At 46.3% G+C, this 14,944-nt stretch overlaps 1 protein-coding gene across 2 annotated transcripts in view; it reads right to left on the minus strand.

Annotated features, from left to right (window-relative positions):
- The window catches only part of TMEM255A (transmembrane protein 255A), a 28,187-nt gene that overhangs the window by 11,774 nt on the left and 1,469 nt on the right, over positions 1-14,944 (minus strand). For both annotated transcript variants that reach the window (XM_056360164.1, XM_056360163.1), the window contains exons 2-4: positions 11,986-12,128; positions 7,422-7,484; positions 1,786-1,875 (exon numbers count right to left, since the gene is read on the minus strand). In XM_056360164.1, the coding sequence (XP_056216139.1) occupies positions 1,786-1,875; positions 7,422-7,484; positions 11,986-12,128 (296 nt within the window). The remainder of the gene's footprint in view (positions 1-1,785; positions 1,876-7,421; positions 7,485-11,985; positions 12,129-14,944) is intronic.

A 14,944-nucleotide genomic window follows, 5' to 3' on the forward strand; every position in this document is an offset into this window, starting at 1 on the left:
CTCTTCTGCAACTTCCCCACCCACAGCAGCCCCCCCAAGCCCCAGGTCCCCTGTTTAACCCTGGTCCTTGGAGGCATGTGCTTGTTGCAGCTAACAGAGGAGAATCAGGCTCTTAAGCCAGGCTTGTCTGGGTGAGGGCGGCCACCCTGAACTGAATGATTCATTCCTCATCCCCCCAGACACATCCCAAGGCTGCCTGACATGTTTCTGAGGGTTATTCATGCTGAATCATAATAATTTCTCATTAAACTGTTGGCAAATTTGTCTTTCTGGACTCTTCAGTGAGCTGTGGGAAAGCTCTGGAGGATTACCAATGGCTCAGCCTGCAAACATGCACTAAAGTCTCACTTTGGGGCAGCCTGGTTCCCAGGACAAAACCTCAAGGAAAGCAATGCTGGATGTGCATCCACATCAGCGAGCTCTTCCCAGGAGCAGTCAGACTTGCTCCCTGGGCACCTGATCCAAAGCTCAGGGTGGCAGGGCAGCAGCAGGCAACAAGGGGAACACTATGTCCTAGTGCGGCAGGAGCACATCTCCAGCAAGACATTTTTGGACTGTTAAAGGGTGAAGCGAGGCCAAAAGCATGTCCGTTCATCAAGAGGCAGAAACCAGAGCCCTTGTCATCCCAACTGCTCAGTTCTGGCTGCCTCAGATATGCAGAAGTCCCCAGGGCCAGCCGGGAGGAGATGCCAGCTCATGCCATCGCCCGACCCATGAGGTCAGCACCTAAAAATCCCATAACAAGTCTGCAGGGCTCAGACCCACATGACTACGATCAGGAGTCAAAGACCTTCACCTTTTTATCAAAGCTAATTCTTCACACATCCTCGCAAGGGACATCAGAGATGGCCAAGACTTGCTGGTTGCATCCAGACAGACAGAGACCTATCATGCAGCTGATCGGAGCAGCCCTTTGCTCTGTCAGCAAATCCTGCCATCCAGATGTCTTTCTACCATTGGAATGCTCAGAGGCAGGAAACAGGAGCCAGCTTTACAAGAAGAATAACAAGCCAGCTGACACGGGGAGTTTCTACTTCATGGGTAATTCTGACCTTCTGAAATTCCTTCCCATTCTGATCACAAATAAACCCCAAATCTGTCTTTTTAATCCCATTTTGAAAAATACCAAAAAAAAAAAAAAAAAAAAAAGTCAAACTGCAGAGTTGCAGGACAAAAATCTGTTTGCAGTTATAAATTTCAATTAAAAGGCTTAAATGGGATTGTGGTTTTTAATTTCTATACTGAAATATATAACTGAAGCTTTTGCATGTCCCACAACTAGCAATTGGTCATGACAGCAGCAGCTCGTATATGTCATCAAATGGAAACTGAGAACCTACTGCAAGTGCTTCCTGTTCATACTGTAACACTTTAATGAGCTTCATATCAAATTGCTTCATTCTAGCACAACGGTAGATGCAGCGGTTCAATCAGCATTAAGAACTACCTCTGCTAACATCTAAAATACCATAGGTGTTACTGCTCATATACTGTCCCTGGGCAATAGCTGTAATTCACATGACATCTTAGTTTTGAGACTCAGTAAACATATAAAGCATACATAAAAAATAGAGCAAAGTTTTAAGATCTTAATGCTTGCTGCTAATTTCAAAAATATTTTTGAAAAACTGGTACATTTTTCTAAAGCATATGATTTAAAACAGCATTCAGCACATGACACATTTTACAGGGTTTGATGTGGCCTGACAGGGGATTACAGACACCATCACTTGTTTTCCTAGATTAAAAGCACTGCAGGACCTGTGTTTTCCTGGAGGCACTTACTATGTGTCTGGCAGCAAAGACGCCGTCTACTATGGCACAGCAGAACGCAGCAATGACGCCAAAGCTGATGAACACGATCGATGCAACCAGCTGAGAAAGGAAAACAAAACAAAGTATCATCTGCCTCTCCACAACCGAGTGTTTCATGCCCTCTCCACAAGGATGTAAACCACAGTCAATACACCCTCAAGCAATCAATGACCCAAATGTTCGCCCAGGCTACACAGACTGGTCTCATTGAAGGCAATGGGATGTGCGTCTCAAAGGAGAGCGTCTGCTCCTGCAAGGCAGCAGTAGAGCGTTGTGCCAGACTGGTTCTCTGGGGACTTGATGTTGTAATGCAAGTTTTTCTGTGAGTCCAAAGCACTAAACTTAGGCGGAGGATACACCTCCTCTTCTGGTTGCTGCTGCTGTCCTTAACTGTTCCCTGGAGAGAAAGGAGGGGATTTCTTCTCTCCCCATCCCGGAGTGCTGTGGGGAGCTGCTCCAGTGAACACTTCCCCGTGTCCTGTAAGGCTGTAAGGACATGGGAGGCTGCTGTGTGCAGACCTCTCTGGTGGGACTGTGCCTTCAGGAAACAATGTTTTCACACAGGCATAAGCACAAAGCTGTGAGACCAGAAGACAGGCGAGCAGCCTATGCCATCGTGTTGTACACCCCCACGGCAGCCTGGCTGGGCTCCTCAGTGCCAGGTTGCAGCGAGCGCAGCCCACGGAGCCTCCCCTCTGGCCTGGAGGAGCTGCAGGATCCAGATCCATCTCCACCTTCAGCACAAGGAGGGAAGCCAGAAAGGTCTGATCCTTTTCTGCACCCATCCTGCCCCTTTGCAAAATTAGGGTGAAGGCATTCAGAAGGTAAACCAGAAATGCTCAAACCCCAACCCCAGTATGAGAAAAAGCCTCTTCTCCCACTAAACACTTTAAACACCACCTCTGCCAAGGTGCCAGTGCTCAGCTGAGGAAACCATGTGTAAGCGCTGACATGACCCCTCTCCTTGCTCCCCAGCAGCCAGCTTATCACACACACAGATCCTAATCCCCCTCACCAAAGCACATCAGGAATACAAACAGGGCCACGGAGGGGTGGCAAGCGTGGCATTCGGACAGAGGTTCACAGAGACATAGCTTGAGGAACAGCAGTATTTCCATTTAAAGAACTGGAAACTTCAGTGGGTTTTTCCCTGGTGGTTTTCCACTCCAGCGATCACAGCCTTCAAGTGTTGGTCACTGGCAGCTGTTAAAAACTGCTTTTCCACAAGTACAAGGGTGACTCTTGTCATCGGGAGCTTTGAGTGACAGTAAAAATCACTAATAGCACAAATATAAAAATAATAGTTAGCTTGGCCAGTGCTGATAGATACCTCAGGTCTCCTGGCACCGGGGATGTTTGTTTTAAAGCTCCAGGTGCTAAGTTTGCTCGAAAACCTTGGTTCCTGCCACTGCACGAGGCTCAAGCTCCCCTTGACAAACACAAGCCAGAAGGATCCTGGATGCATTTTGAAAGCATCTCAGGATTTTTAGGTTAATCACACTGTTTTTACCTAAACCTCCCTCAGTGAAAACACACCTTCCTCCAGCAACATCCATGTGCAGACCAGGCCAGCTTGAGCAATGACTGGAGATGCAGGAGGGCTCACTCGGGACAGTGGAAATGGTCCCTGTACAATTGCTTACTTCAGTCAGCTTCAAAATGAGAAAAAAATAAATGGTTTTCTAGATAAGGCAACTATTCAAGATGTACACTGTCCCACTGCAAATAAGAACTGCAGCAGTAGATAGAGCAGACCGTGAAATTAACCCAATGACCATACAAACAACTCACGGTCACTAGTAACAAGCTGTTACTGGAATATTAGATGCTGTGCCACGAAGTACTTGCAGATGGCAGCAGGTGACAAGGTTTCCACGATCAGGTCCTCTGCTGGGACCCTGTTTCTGTCAGCTGTAAACACCAGCATTTCCTCCCCGCTCAGACCCACACCACCCCCACAAGTGGATCACAACTTGCACTACCCATTACAGCAGCCACCCACGGCCAGTGAAACCACACAATGGGGGAAAGCACAGCTTCTTACAGTCTCGGTGGAAGAAATGGGGTTTATGGCTTAGGTTATTTTGTAGCAATTTCTCTGTTGTAGTTTTTATTTGTACTGTCCTTTGTTTCATACGTATATGAAAGAGGATATTCTCCCTAAATAGCATGACCCTTGGAGACGGGATATGAGCAAAGCACTAAATATATACAATTAGGGTATTTGTCAGTCGCCCCTGCTTGCAGATAGGAGCTGCTAATATGGTTATTTAAAATAATACAAGGTTAATGATGATACTTTCGTAACAGTCCTACTAGGATACAAGGATCTGGTGTTAGAAATGGGTTTGCTCACTTCATTTACACACAGTTTCCTCTCTCTCAGATGGTGAAAGAAAAGCCTGAAAACCAAACACTCAGAATTTATACTGAAAAAATCAAACAGCAAATAAAACCACACAAATTAATTTAAAAAACCCCATGGTTTTCAACTAATCTCATGATTTGCCAAGAAGATTTTTTTATTTGGGGTTGACAATACTGTTACTATAGCAAGTAGAAATCCCTCTCAAAAGCCAAGTGCTAACAGTGATTGGTCTTTGCTCATCTAACTCCTGCTGAAGTTAGCCACACCGAGCAGCATTCAGTCAAGAAAAGACAAACTGGGTTCAAGATAGCGCAGGAACCACAAAGCAGGAGCGTCCTGGGCTGAGGTTCCCTTTAGGTCTCGGTCCCGCGACAGATGGGCTGTGAAGCTGGTGGTTATTACTTTTCCATGGCATGGACGACTGTCACAAAAGCACATAAAATGCTGACTCCTCACTTGAAAACTGCTGAGCGGGCAGCTCGGGTATAAGTCAGAGCTGCCTGCAGTGCCAGCAGGCAGGCGGGCAGCTGGCCCTCCCTGGGGGGACGAAAGCTCTCCCTTAGTGTGACAAGGGAGAAGTGCAGACGTGTGGCATGAAAGCCAATACACTTGGGAGGGAAAAACAAGAGAGGTCTATTCCTGTCGGCAGGCTGGAGAAAGCGAGGAGCATTGCTTCAGGTTAGCTCTCCCCATCAGCCACACTGGCTTGCTCAACTCCTTACGCTCCCCAGCCACCTCATGGGCAGAAACACGCACTGGAACATGGCAGCAGAAGCTGCTTTTATCTCTTCCTGGTGATGGCAGGGAGCAACTGCGTAACCGAACTTGCCTTTTAGCAAACTAGGACACTGGGGATGTTCACAGAAAATAAAAAAACCAATAATCCTGCACTGCCAGTGGCATTATGGAAACATGTAATGGAGAAAGCTGCCACTGTAAAGCGCTCCTGGGGAATGAGGGGATGTGCTAAAGCATGGGAACAATAAGTGACAGCTACTGCATGTCCTTTCTGTGGTCAGAGCAGAGACATACTAGCTGACAACTGAGGCAGCAGCGATGCAGTCCCTGCAAAGCTGGGTCATGCCTGCTTTTTAGGGCACAAAACAATAGAGATATGAAAAGAATAAACATGGGTTAACCAGGGCTCTTCAGAATAAACAAACATGTCAAGTCAGAGCCATGCTGTCACTCACAGACAATCCTGTGAGGAATGCAGGACTGGCGTAACATGGTCATTGCTAAACCAGACCCTGACATGCTGCTGATACATGGATGAGTAAGAGGCTTAGAAACCGTGCTAGGACAAAATGACCAGGACATCTTGCTCTTGCACAGCCATGGTGAAAACAATAAAAAACATCCACTGGGAAACCCACCTCCCCCGCACCATGACCGACTGCGTGAAAGGCAGTTTTCCTCTCCTACAGGCTGTGCCTCACCCTGCTCTGCAGGGAGCATGCTATTTGCAAAGCAAAGGGCAAGGCAGCCCAGCCCAGCCCAGCCTCTGGATCAGGGCAAGCAGATATTTCTCCCAACTCTGAAGCTTGGCAAATGTACTTTAGCCTCCGTCAGCAGCAGACCCTGCTAACCTGATCCCTGAGCCCCCCGCAGAGCTCCATCTCTGCAAAAGCAGGCAGCAGTGCTGGGCCAGCAGGACAGGCTGCAGGGACAGCATGATTGCCCCTTGGCCCAATCAAACCTCATACAAGGAAGGATGGAGGGATCTTGCTGTCAAAGCATGGGGCAGCCACTGGGGAGGAGGATTGCAGCCACTCTCCCAGGAGAGCCAGGCAGAGACAGGCATGCCCACAGGGCACTCCGGGAGCTGGCCTGCACCTCCCTCACATGCTACCTCTAGCCAGGCATATGCAACAAAGCAGAGAAAACAGGCTAGGAAAGACTGGGCTCGAACAGCCTGCCGGGACTGCCTCAGGTACCATCTTCTTTTGATCTCTCTCTACTCACACCTTTTGATAAATTCTCCCAAAAGACTTCCTCCCACCCTAAGTCTTGTTACTGACACATCCAAGCACTCCAGCCAGCCTCTACCTTCAAGCGCAGGCAGGAAGATGAGGGGTTTGTGAAACAGTGTCTGCAAGACACATTTAGGGGCCATCAGAGATCCAGGCAGGCCCACACAAGTCTCCTGTGCTTGCCAGAGGGGATAATCTGGGCCATCTTTGTCCCCACTGCACAGGGAGACCCCCCTCCCACCCCAGCACAAGCTTGGTTGTGATCATATCGTATCAAGCACTGGCCTTATCTGGTTTGTATTATCTGCATGTTCACCGCCCACCTGCTCTCTTCCTAATGTTGCTCCCATGGGATGGGACACCAGAGACCTGCCCAGACAGCGGCTGCCCAGCCCCAGCCTATAAAAGCCTCCTTACAGCACAAGGAGGGAACCAGCGAGTGCTGTGGTCTGCACATCTGGTCTAGCCAGCATCTTCTGTGCTTCTCAGGTCCTCAACTGCTGCTTTACAGCATGCAAAGTTTTTGGGGTTTCCTTCTTACTTGAAGAGGTGTTTGGAAACAAAGACCAGCAACACACGTTAATCAGCAACACTGGAAATGTTGGTTGTGTTTCAATTACACCAGCCTTCATGCTTTTTGTCATGGCCATATCTTGAGTGACTTGTTCTCTAGACATATTTAGAGCAGAGAGCCCTGAGCACTCCTGTCCTCAGGAAGGACTTTCTGCTGGGCCCTTTAAGGGTTTTCACCTCCAGTCTCCGGGCTGGCTGTTATACCACCTGCTTGATCTTCTTCTCTGTCCTTTGCTTAGAATAGAAAGTGGCCATTTTTGCAGAGCTCCAAGCCTCTGATTTATTTTAAAAGATTTTAAGTAAATGTATTATGTTTATGTTATTTATCATATTATGTATTGCATACTGTTACAGCTCAACAGGAAAAGCTCTGGGCATGAGTCGGTGAAGCACTGACTATCCTGAAAACTCCAAACACGCAAAGTCAAGCCCTTTTAAAAAAATCCCACCGGGTTCAATGAGACTGTGTATAGCCACTTTGTGCTACCTTGAGTGTTTTGGTTTTGGGTTTTTTTATTATTATTTGAAAATATCAGGGTTAACAGCCTTGTTCTCCTGGGCTGCCAGAAACCATCTCTAGTTATAAAGAGGTATGCAACACTACCTTGGGAGAGTTAGGAAAACAATACTCTTTACATACAAAATTTGAACTACTGTCACTTTTTAAAAAAAAGTTGTTATAATGAACTTACCATTTGCCTTTTGTTTTCTATCAAGTTTGATCCAATTATTCCAAGAAATGACCCAAAACCAAGCTGCAAAACAACATATTGTTAGCATTTAGATCAGGATGATATCCAACATATTTTACATACAGACAGAACAAACACAATTAAATCCAGAAGCAGCAAAGGAACATACTGCAGATGTGTGAGCACTCTTCCTTCAGCAAGGAATCAGTGGAGTCTCTCACTAGCAGAAACTAGCAAGTGCACCCCTTAAATGACACTAAAAGCGTGTGTAGAAACCAAAAGGATGAGTTCTGAATTCCATCCCCTCCCCAATGATGCTGAGAAATGGCAGGTGGATGAGGATATGTGCTGCTGTCTTGAAACAACCCTGTGAACACTCAGGAGCCTCCAGATGCAAACCTAGCAGGGCTACATCACTAGCATGTGCAGGACCAGGCTTTTGCAACCTCACCAAGGGTGTGAGCAACCACCTCAGAGAGTCTTTTGACGTGAAGTATAAAATAGGGGAGAAATATACTTGAGAAAATTTAGCAGGTTTCTGCCGCCTTTTGCTCCTCTCTCATTTTCAGGGGTGAGGATGCATCGACAGGGTCTTCTACCAGAAGAGCTCACGCCAGCCCAGCCAACAGAATAAACTACTCCAGCAAAAGCATCTTTTCCTGCCGCTGTTAACTGACAACACTGTTCTTATTTCAGCTCAGTGAAGTCAGCCAGGAGTGCAATTTCCCACCTCCTTTCTCCATAGCCCTAAGCTATTTAGCTACACTAAATAGAAGTTTCTAGGACAGAGCACACCTCAGCCAGGCCAGAAACAGGGACTTCAACCAGGAACCACGGACTGCAGGAGCAGATGCAGAAGTACTTCTGTGTCACACTGAGAAAGGTCTTTGATCAGTGTAGAGCATATTCAACCCCACTTCTATGGGTCAGCAAAATGAGAAATGCTGGAAAAGTCCTACAGATGGACTGGTCATATTAAGCAGGTAAAAATCCAGTCAATGGATTAGGGGGGCAGTAAAGATCTGGGTGAGGATGCCAAATAACTGGCCAACTCCTCAGGAAGCAGAATAAGGCATGAGACAAGCTGCAGTGATTCAAGAATGAGTCAACTAACCTGGAATCAATACTTTAAGATCCAGAAACAGAAAACAAAGGTTTAATAAATCCGATACCAACAAGCAGAGGCAGGTGCAGAGATCAGCAGACATAAATGTGATGAAAAGTTGGGCTTGATTCTTCCCCTGCTCTGCTTAAGCCCAGTACCATTTGGTGCAGTGCCACAGGCAGCAAGGGCTGCTGGCTCCAACGGCAGGATTAGAGCAGAGCAGCCTCAGGCTGCTGCTTCCCGTCTGCCTGCCTTGCACTCTGAGCTCTTGGAGACCGTTGTCCCCACATCAGGGACAAACTACCACGGTGGGAAGCACAGCAACGAAGCCGCCAAGTGCTGCTTAACACTGGGGCAGCAGGCAGGCAGGGTGCAGAGCCAGGAGCACTGCTGAACTGCCCCAAACATATCTGCCAGTCCTTCTGGGCTTATTACTTTGCTCAGCTTAGGCAAGCAACAACCCCCACCTTCCCCAAGTAACAGGAGTTTTACAGCTCAATTCCAGTCCCCAAACCTGGGGGATCCAGGCATTAACAGCAACATGGATCTGGGTGTTATTTTCAGTCTGGTGATGTTCAGCAGTAAGGAAGTTGTGTAGCAACACACACCTAAGGCAAATGCTCAAGAAACATGTTTTGTGCCCTTTGAGCTTGATCCAACACGTTTAAGAGAAATGTCCACGTGGTGTTTTGAAGCAGCTTCAAACCAAAAGGTGAAATACTTAAGATAATTCAAAAAGAAGAAATTAGAGCAAGTCTGTACATCCAACAGGTGAAGACCAAATAAATCAGTGGATTTTCATTAATTAATAGGAATTCTCACTGCATTAATGGGAAAACCACCCTTTCTTTGACGGATGGAACAAAGAGATCTTAGTAATGTGCATCAGTTGTATCACTTATTTTCTGGTGGATATGATCCCCTGGGACATCTGTCTGAAAAGAGGACAGGACACAAAATGAACGTGATTTTCCAGAGTAAAGCCCCAGGCTAACACGCTTGACAAGGAACCATTGCAGGAGAGGTTTGCCAGTCAAAACCTAAGAAAGGTCACTCATTTACTCAGATGCTGGAAGCTGGTATATCTTGGAGACTCGCTTCCATAAGGGTGCTTGCCCTCTGCACCTGGTTGTTACTCTTGTCTGCTGAGCATCGCTGTTACACTCTGGGCTTCCCAGCTCAGTCATCTAGCCACAGGTAAGGACATTACCCAGAGGTACAGCTGCGGTGTTCACAGATGTAGTCGTGAAGGTGTCGTGGTCACAGAGGAGGGTGAAGGCAGCCTGGCTACAGGACATGTCATTGCACCCTCTGCTTCAGCTCCTCCAGTTGTGTCAATGAGGAATTGCACTGTTTGGGGGGAAAAAAAAGAAAAAACAACCCCCCAGAAAAACCAACCAAACAAAATCCCACTGATGTGTGGAAGGTCTCCAGTGTCCTTCCTTGGGAGCAGAGGCCTGGGAAGACAGTCCCCCACATCAGACAGCCACTCTTTTCATGTTTCGTCCTTGCACAAGAGGTGCTTGCCCAAGACACACAAGTTAAAGAAGGAAAGAACAGTGCATTAGGCACGGCAGTGTTGAGACATCTGATGTCCCAGAAGATGATCCCACCCACGGATCTGGTCCACAAATGGAGAAGTCACCCAGCACACAAAAGAGACTTCTGTCTCTATCTTTTGCTTACCGATGCAGGGTACTCAGAGCATGACTAACGGTGGTGCACCTCTAACGGTGCACAGAAACCCCTGATGGGGATGCACGCAGGCCTAACATTCACGTGAAGTTCTGGATGGCAAGACCTGCAAGGACCTGCTTCTTCAGGGCTGTAGAAACTACCAGCCTGGGGACAACTCGCTGAGTACCCATCACCACAGCAAGCCCTTTCTCCACAACAAAGGGAGAAATCCCAGCTTGTTACGAAACACCAGCTATTTTAAGCACCTGCTAAAGCATCCAGCAGCACACTGAAATGTTTTCCTGTGCAGGGAGAGAGGCGAGGTCATCACACATTTCCATACAGCAGATTAATGAACTAACAGAGATGGAATTTGGTGACAAACACTGTCAGGGTGCCTCTGAATAAAGTAACTCAACACCCTTCCCAAGTCCAGGAATTTGTTAATTCCTTCAGTAGACTGAATCTTAGAAAAGCGTGAGCGATGCTGACATTCCCAGAGCATAAATAGCACAGGAGATGTCAAGGAGACATGAACAACAGGCTCTACCCATCTGCATCAGTCTGCAGGACCTGCTCTGAAGCACAATGTTCAAGTCAGGCTGACGGAGCATATGCTAAGTGTGGAGAATTTGAAGCCAGCCTGTCACCTTTCTCAACATCTTCCTTCTATAATTCTCTTTAAAACAAGATCAGGCCTAAACGGAGGAGTTACTGGGACAAGCCAGAAAACTAATCCTAAACCAGAGTCTAACAGTGTTCCACTCTAATGGCTGGAAAGGGGCTTTCTTCAGTCATAGAAGAGCTTGTCCACAGAGAAGTATAAACGTCCTTGAGATAGCAATGGTGGCAAATAAATCAAACCACAATAAGGCAAGAACAAATCTCCACCTAGTTACCTGGACTGATTTTAAGCCTCTGACTTCACGGCTTCAAACCTAAATGCAGAGCACTCCACACTGCTACACCAGGGGCCTCTAGCTGGGGGTCTGCAGTTACGCTCAACCTGCTAAGACCCCAAACTTGGCTCAGTCCTTTTTGGGCTTCTTTTTGAGCACATCTCAGACACGCACCGGAACAGACCTTGCTTTCCAGCTAGTTTTAGACCTCTGCGCATAGCGGGAGGGGAATGATGTACTTGCCCCTTATGCTTCTGCAGGAGATTATACATCTGCTGGCAAGAAGGCTGGGCACCATCAGTCTTCTCTAATTTAAGCTATATGAAGCTACAAGATTGTCCTTTCCCATTTTCATCTGTTGATAACAGAAAAGAAGAAATGGATGTGCTAGCTGCTTTGATCTGCATGCTCCCCTGGCAGGCTGCCACAGCTATGCTAATGTGCTTCTCCTCATTCAAGAACTCTGAATTGTTAAACACTTCTGCAAATGAACTTTCATGAACAGCATTTCAAGACCTGGTCTCTCAACTGTTCTTGGCACCTATGGCCCTCCTTTGCCTTACTTCTGCCTGGGGTTAATGTGACGTATGCAAACAAAGAAGTTCTAAGGTTGCTTTGACTGACATAAGACCTATTTATCTGTCTCGCTGTTAACTCAAAAGCATGTCATTACCTAAGCTCAGAGGAAGCTGCCACTTGGATGGGATTTCTGCATGGGAATGAGCAGCAGGTGCAAAATAATAATAAAAAAATTAAATCAAATGGCAATGAAGTAGCTGAGCATAATATTCAGGACAAGATCACCCTTTATAACATTTGCAGCATTACAAGGGATTTTGTAGGCAATAAGTTTTCTAGACCTACCTAGGAGTTCTATACTTACAATAACCCCTGGGTAATAACCTCCAACAGTCACATTTTGGGTTCTTGTTGTAGCAGCTAGGCCCACCGTTAGAATTAATACTGACACAATGAGGAGAGTCACAGTTACGTAGAGGGAATTTCTTTTTCTTCTATTGAACGACCCTAAAAACACACATACACAACAGAATTTGCTGATTCCATCTGGGGACAGTCACAGTACCGCAAATTTCTCCTCCCACTACCAGCTACATTGTGGAGAATTTTCTTTCTTCTAACTTGAGAGTATTTTTGGGTTTGGCTGTCACTTTTCACCTTCACTAACATGCTTTATCAAGCGTTACTAGGGCATCTGAATTCACATTTACTTATCATCGCTCTGACGTAGATGAAGAGAGCCTTAAGAACTGTAACTTTGCAAAGCTCCTTTGGATACATCGAAGCCTCCCAGCCCCTCTGGCCTGGGGCAGTTGAACTAATGAGAAATATTACCATTAAGCATTTATATGTTTTCTGATATGTTTACTTATAGCAAGCTAAATAACCACACTGTATGCCACTTGTTCTGAGGAGGGAAATCTGGGCTGCAATCATGTCATAGGGCATCCATAATTTTCCATGTGAAATCACCAGTAACAGCCACTTCTCCTCCTCATATAGTATCATCCTCTACATTCAGCAAGGACCCAGGTATTTTTAGATGCCTGAATAATGAATTTGTGGATTAGTGAAACTCATCTACAGCTGCCTGATCATGGGTTTTTTTTCCTTTTATATATTTATAGATCTCCCAAATGAGCATAAATATAAAATACTGATTCCAACAGCCAAGAGGAAAGCTGGCTGCAACGTTACGTTCAGCAACATCTTTAGGCACGTTTATTTAATGTGTGCTCTGCCATCTTTGCATAGCTTTGTGGGACAATCCTTTTGATTATATTTCATACATTATGTAGACATGACCCAGCACCTACAAGAGCAGCTGGTAGGATAACAGGCTGTAATGGTCCCTGCCGTGCTCCCTGTGGGCTGCTGGGGCTGTCTTGGATCCCATCCCCATGAACAGGCAAAGGTGTTTCCCACCCCAGAGGCTCGCCCGTGACATGCATGCTACCAGCACTTCTCAGGGTGTTTCAGAGAAGGGCAGGGACATGTTCCACGAGCAATGAGCTGCTTCCACCCTAGCTGAGCCTATTCCCTAAAGCAAACCACATTAGGAACCCCAGCTAAGGAGGTCAGGGGCTCCCTGAGAGCCTGTATGTGGCGAGATAAATTCCTGCAGAAAGGCCAGGAGGAAAGACTCAGCCAAGCCAAGCACAACCTCCTTGTCCAAATTATCTGGAAAGAGCGCACCCGACCTTGCTGGGCATCTTTCTGTCTTGAAGGTGTACACCTCAGCTGTCCACAGGCACTTCTTTAGGGTCTGCACATATTTGCAGCACAGCTAGAGAGACCTTTTAATCCTTACAGCTTTTCCGAGGCAGCCATACAGACACATGCTGTACAAACTGTCTCCCTTCCTCCACAGGGACAGCTCTCCCCAGGGAAAAGTGCAGCAGCTCCCTGCTGCTCCCACACCGCCCTCCAGCCTGACCACCAGCCGTGCTGCTGGCAGAAGCACTCCCTCTCCCATGCTGCTCCATGATCTGGGCTGGCACAGCTGCCAAGGGCATGGGGCTAGATCATTTCACCCATGCCAACCAGATGAGCTTGAAATAACAGACCAGTCCTAAACTCAGGGCTTAAAAGCCCAACACAAGGAGATGAAAGGCAAGAGGGGTTTATAAAGAAAAGACACATGACCATGTCTCTGGAAGGAAAACCCTCCACTCACAAACCTGCTCATATCCCAGAGCACAGCTGTGACTGCACCACTAGGACATTACTGGGTCTAAAAGCAAGGAGCCTAGCAACTCATTAGTCCTTAGCTGGAATGAATAGCTAGACAGATACTAATTTCAAACAAAATAAAATAAGTGCTAGAGAACCCTAAGATCTAGGCTGGATCTTTTATCAGTGATCCTTAGTTTTTCATGACATTTTTTACAGGATGGAGCTAAAGGTACCCAACTGTTTGCTGCAGGTTGCATTTGGGGTTAATATTTTTATTTTCCCAAATATGCCAAACAAGTTAATAATATAAAATCTAGACTTCTGAAGAGTTCAAATTTATCAATATATTATGCCATTCTGTATGTATTGCCTCCCAAATACTATAGCTTGTGCCACACAATGTAATAATCATTGAAATTTAAGTGTCACATAAATGCTTTAAAATTCCAAAGTACTAGGACCACAGGTTTAGCTGAACAAAACTTTAGAAACCAGAGAAAAAAATGCTACTTTGTACATAGTTTAGTTCTGAAAGGAAAGAACGAACCTGTCTTGCTTACACATATGGTAGATTACCAGACTTCTGATTTGGCTGATTCTATGGTTTGGCTGGCAAATGAGCAGAAGATAAGTAAAACCAGCCATATGTTCCTTACACAGCTTAAACTCTTTACAGCTAGGCTGTGTGGGTGTGCAGATGTTTGTGTGCCATGCACAGCCACCCTGCAGAGTACGCTCGAGTTAACACCATGGGTACACCAGCGGGGCGGTACACACACAAACCCCTATTGCTGCGTTTCCATCAGAGATGCTTCAAAAAGTTACCATGAAAAAACCTGCAAAATGTGCCACTTTCCTCAAAACGAGAGTGCCCTGTATGAGCACTGCTGCAGGAAAACACTCTGAAGTAAGCAGCTTGACACACTGTTTATGGATTCTGAACTTGTTTCAGGACCACCATGTTTTCCACTCTTCCGTTTCTACATTGTTTCCTAGCTCACAACTGGCACACCCCGACAGGCAATACAGAAGTGAAACAAAAGGTTTCCAACTGGAAAATTTCTGAAAGCTTTTCAATATTCCTGGTAGGAATAATAATAATTAAAAAAGCTTTTATTCAAAGGCCTGACAAAACCAACTATAATATT

Source organism: Falco biarmicus, chromosome 14 (genome assembly GCF_023638135.1).
Source record: "Falco biarmicus isolate bFalBia1 chromosome 14, bFalBia1.pri, whole genome shotgun sequence".
Lineage (NCBI taxonomy): Eukaryota > Metazoa > Chordata > Aves > Falconiformes > Falconidae > Falco > Falco biarmicus.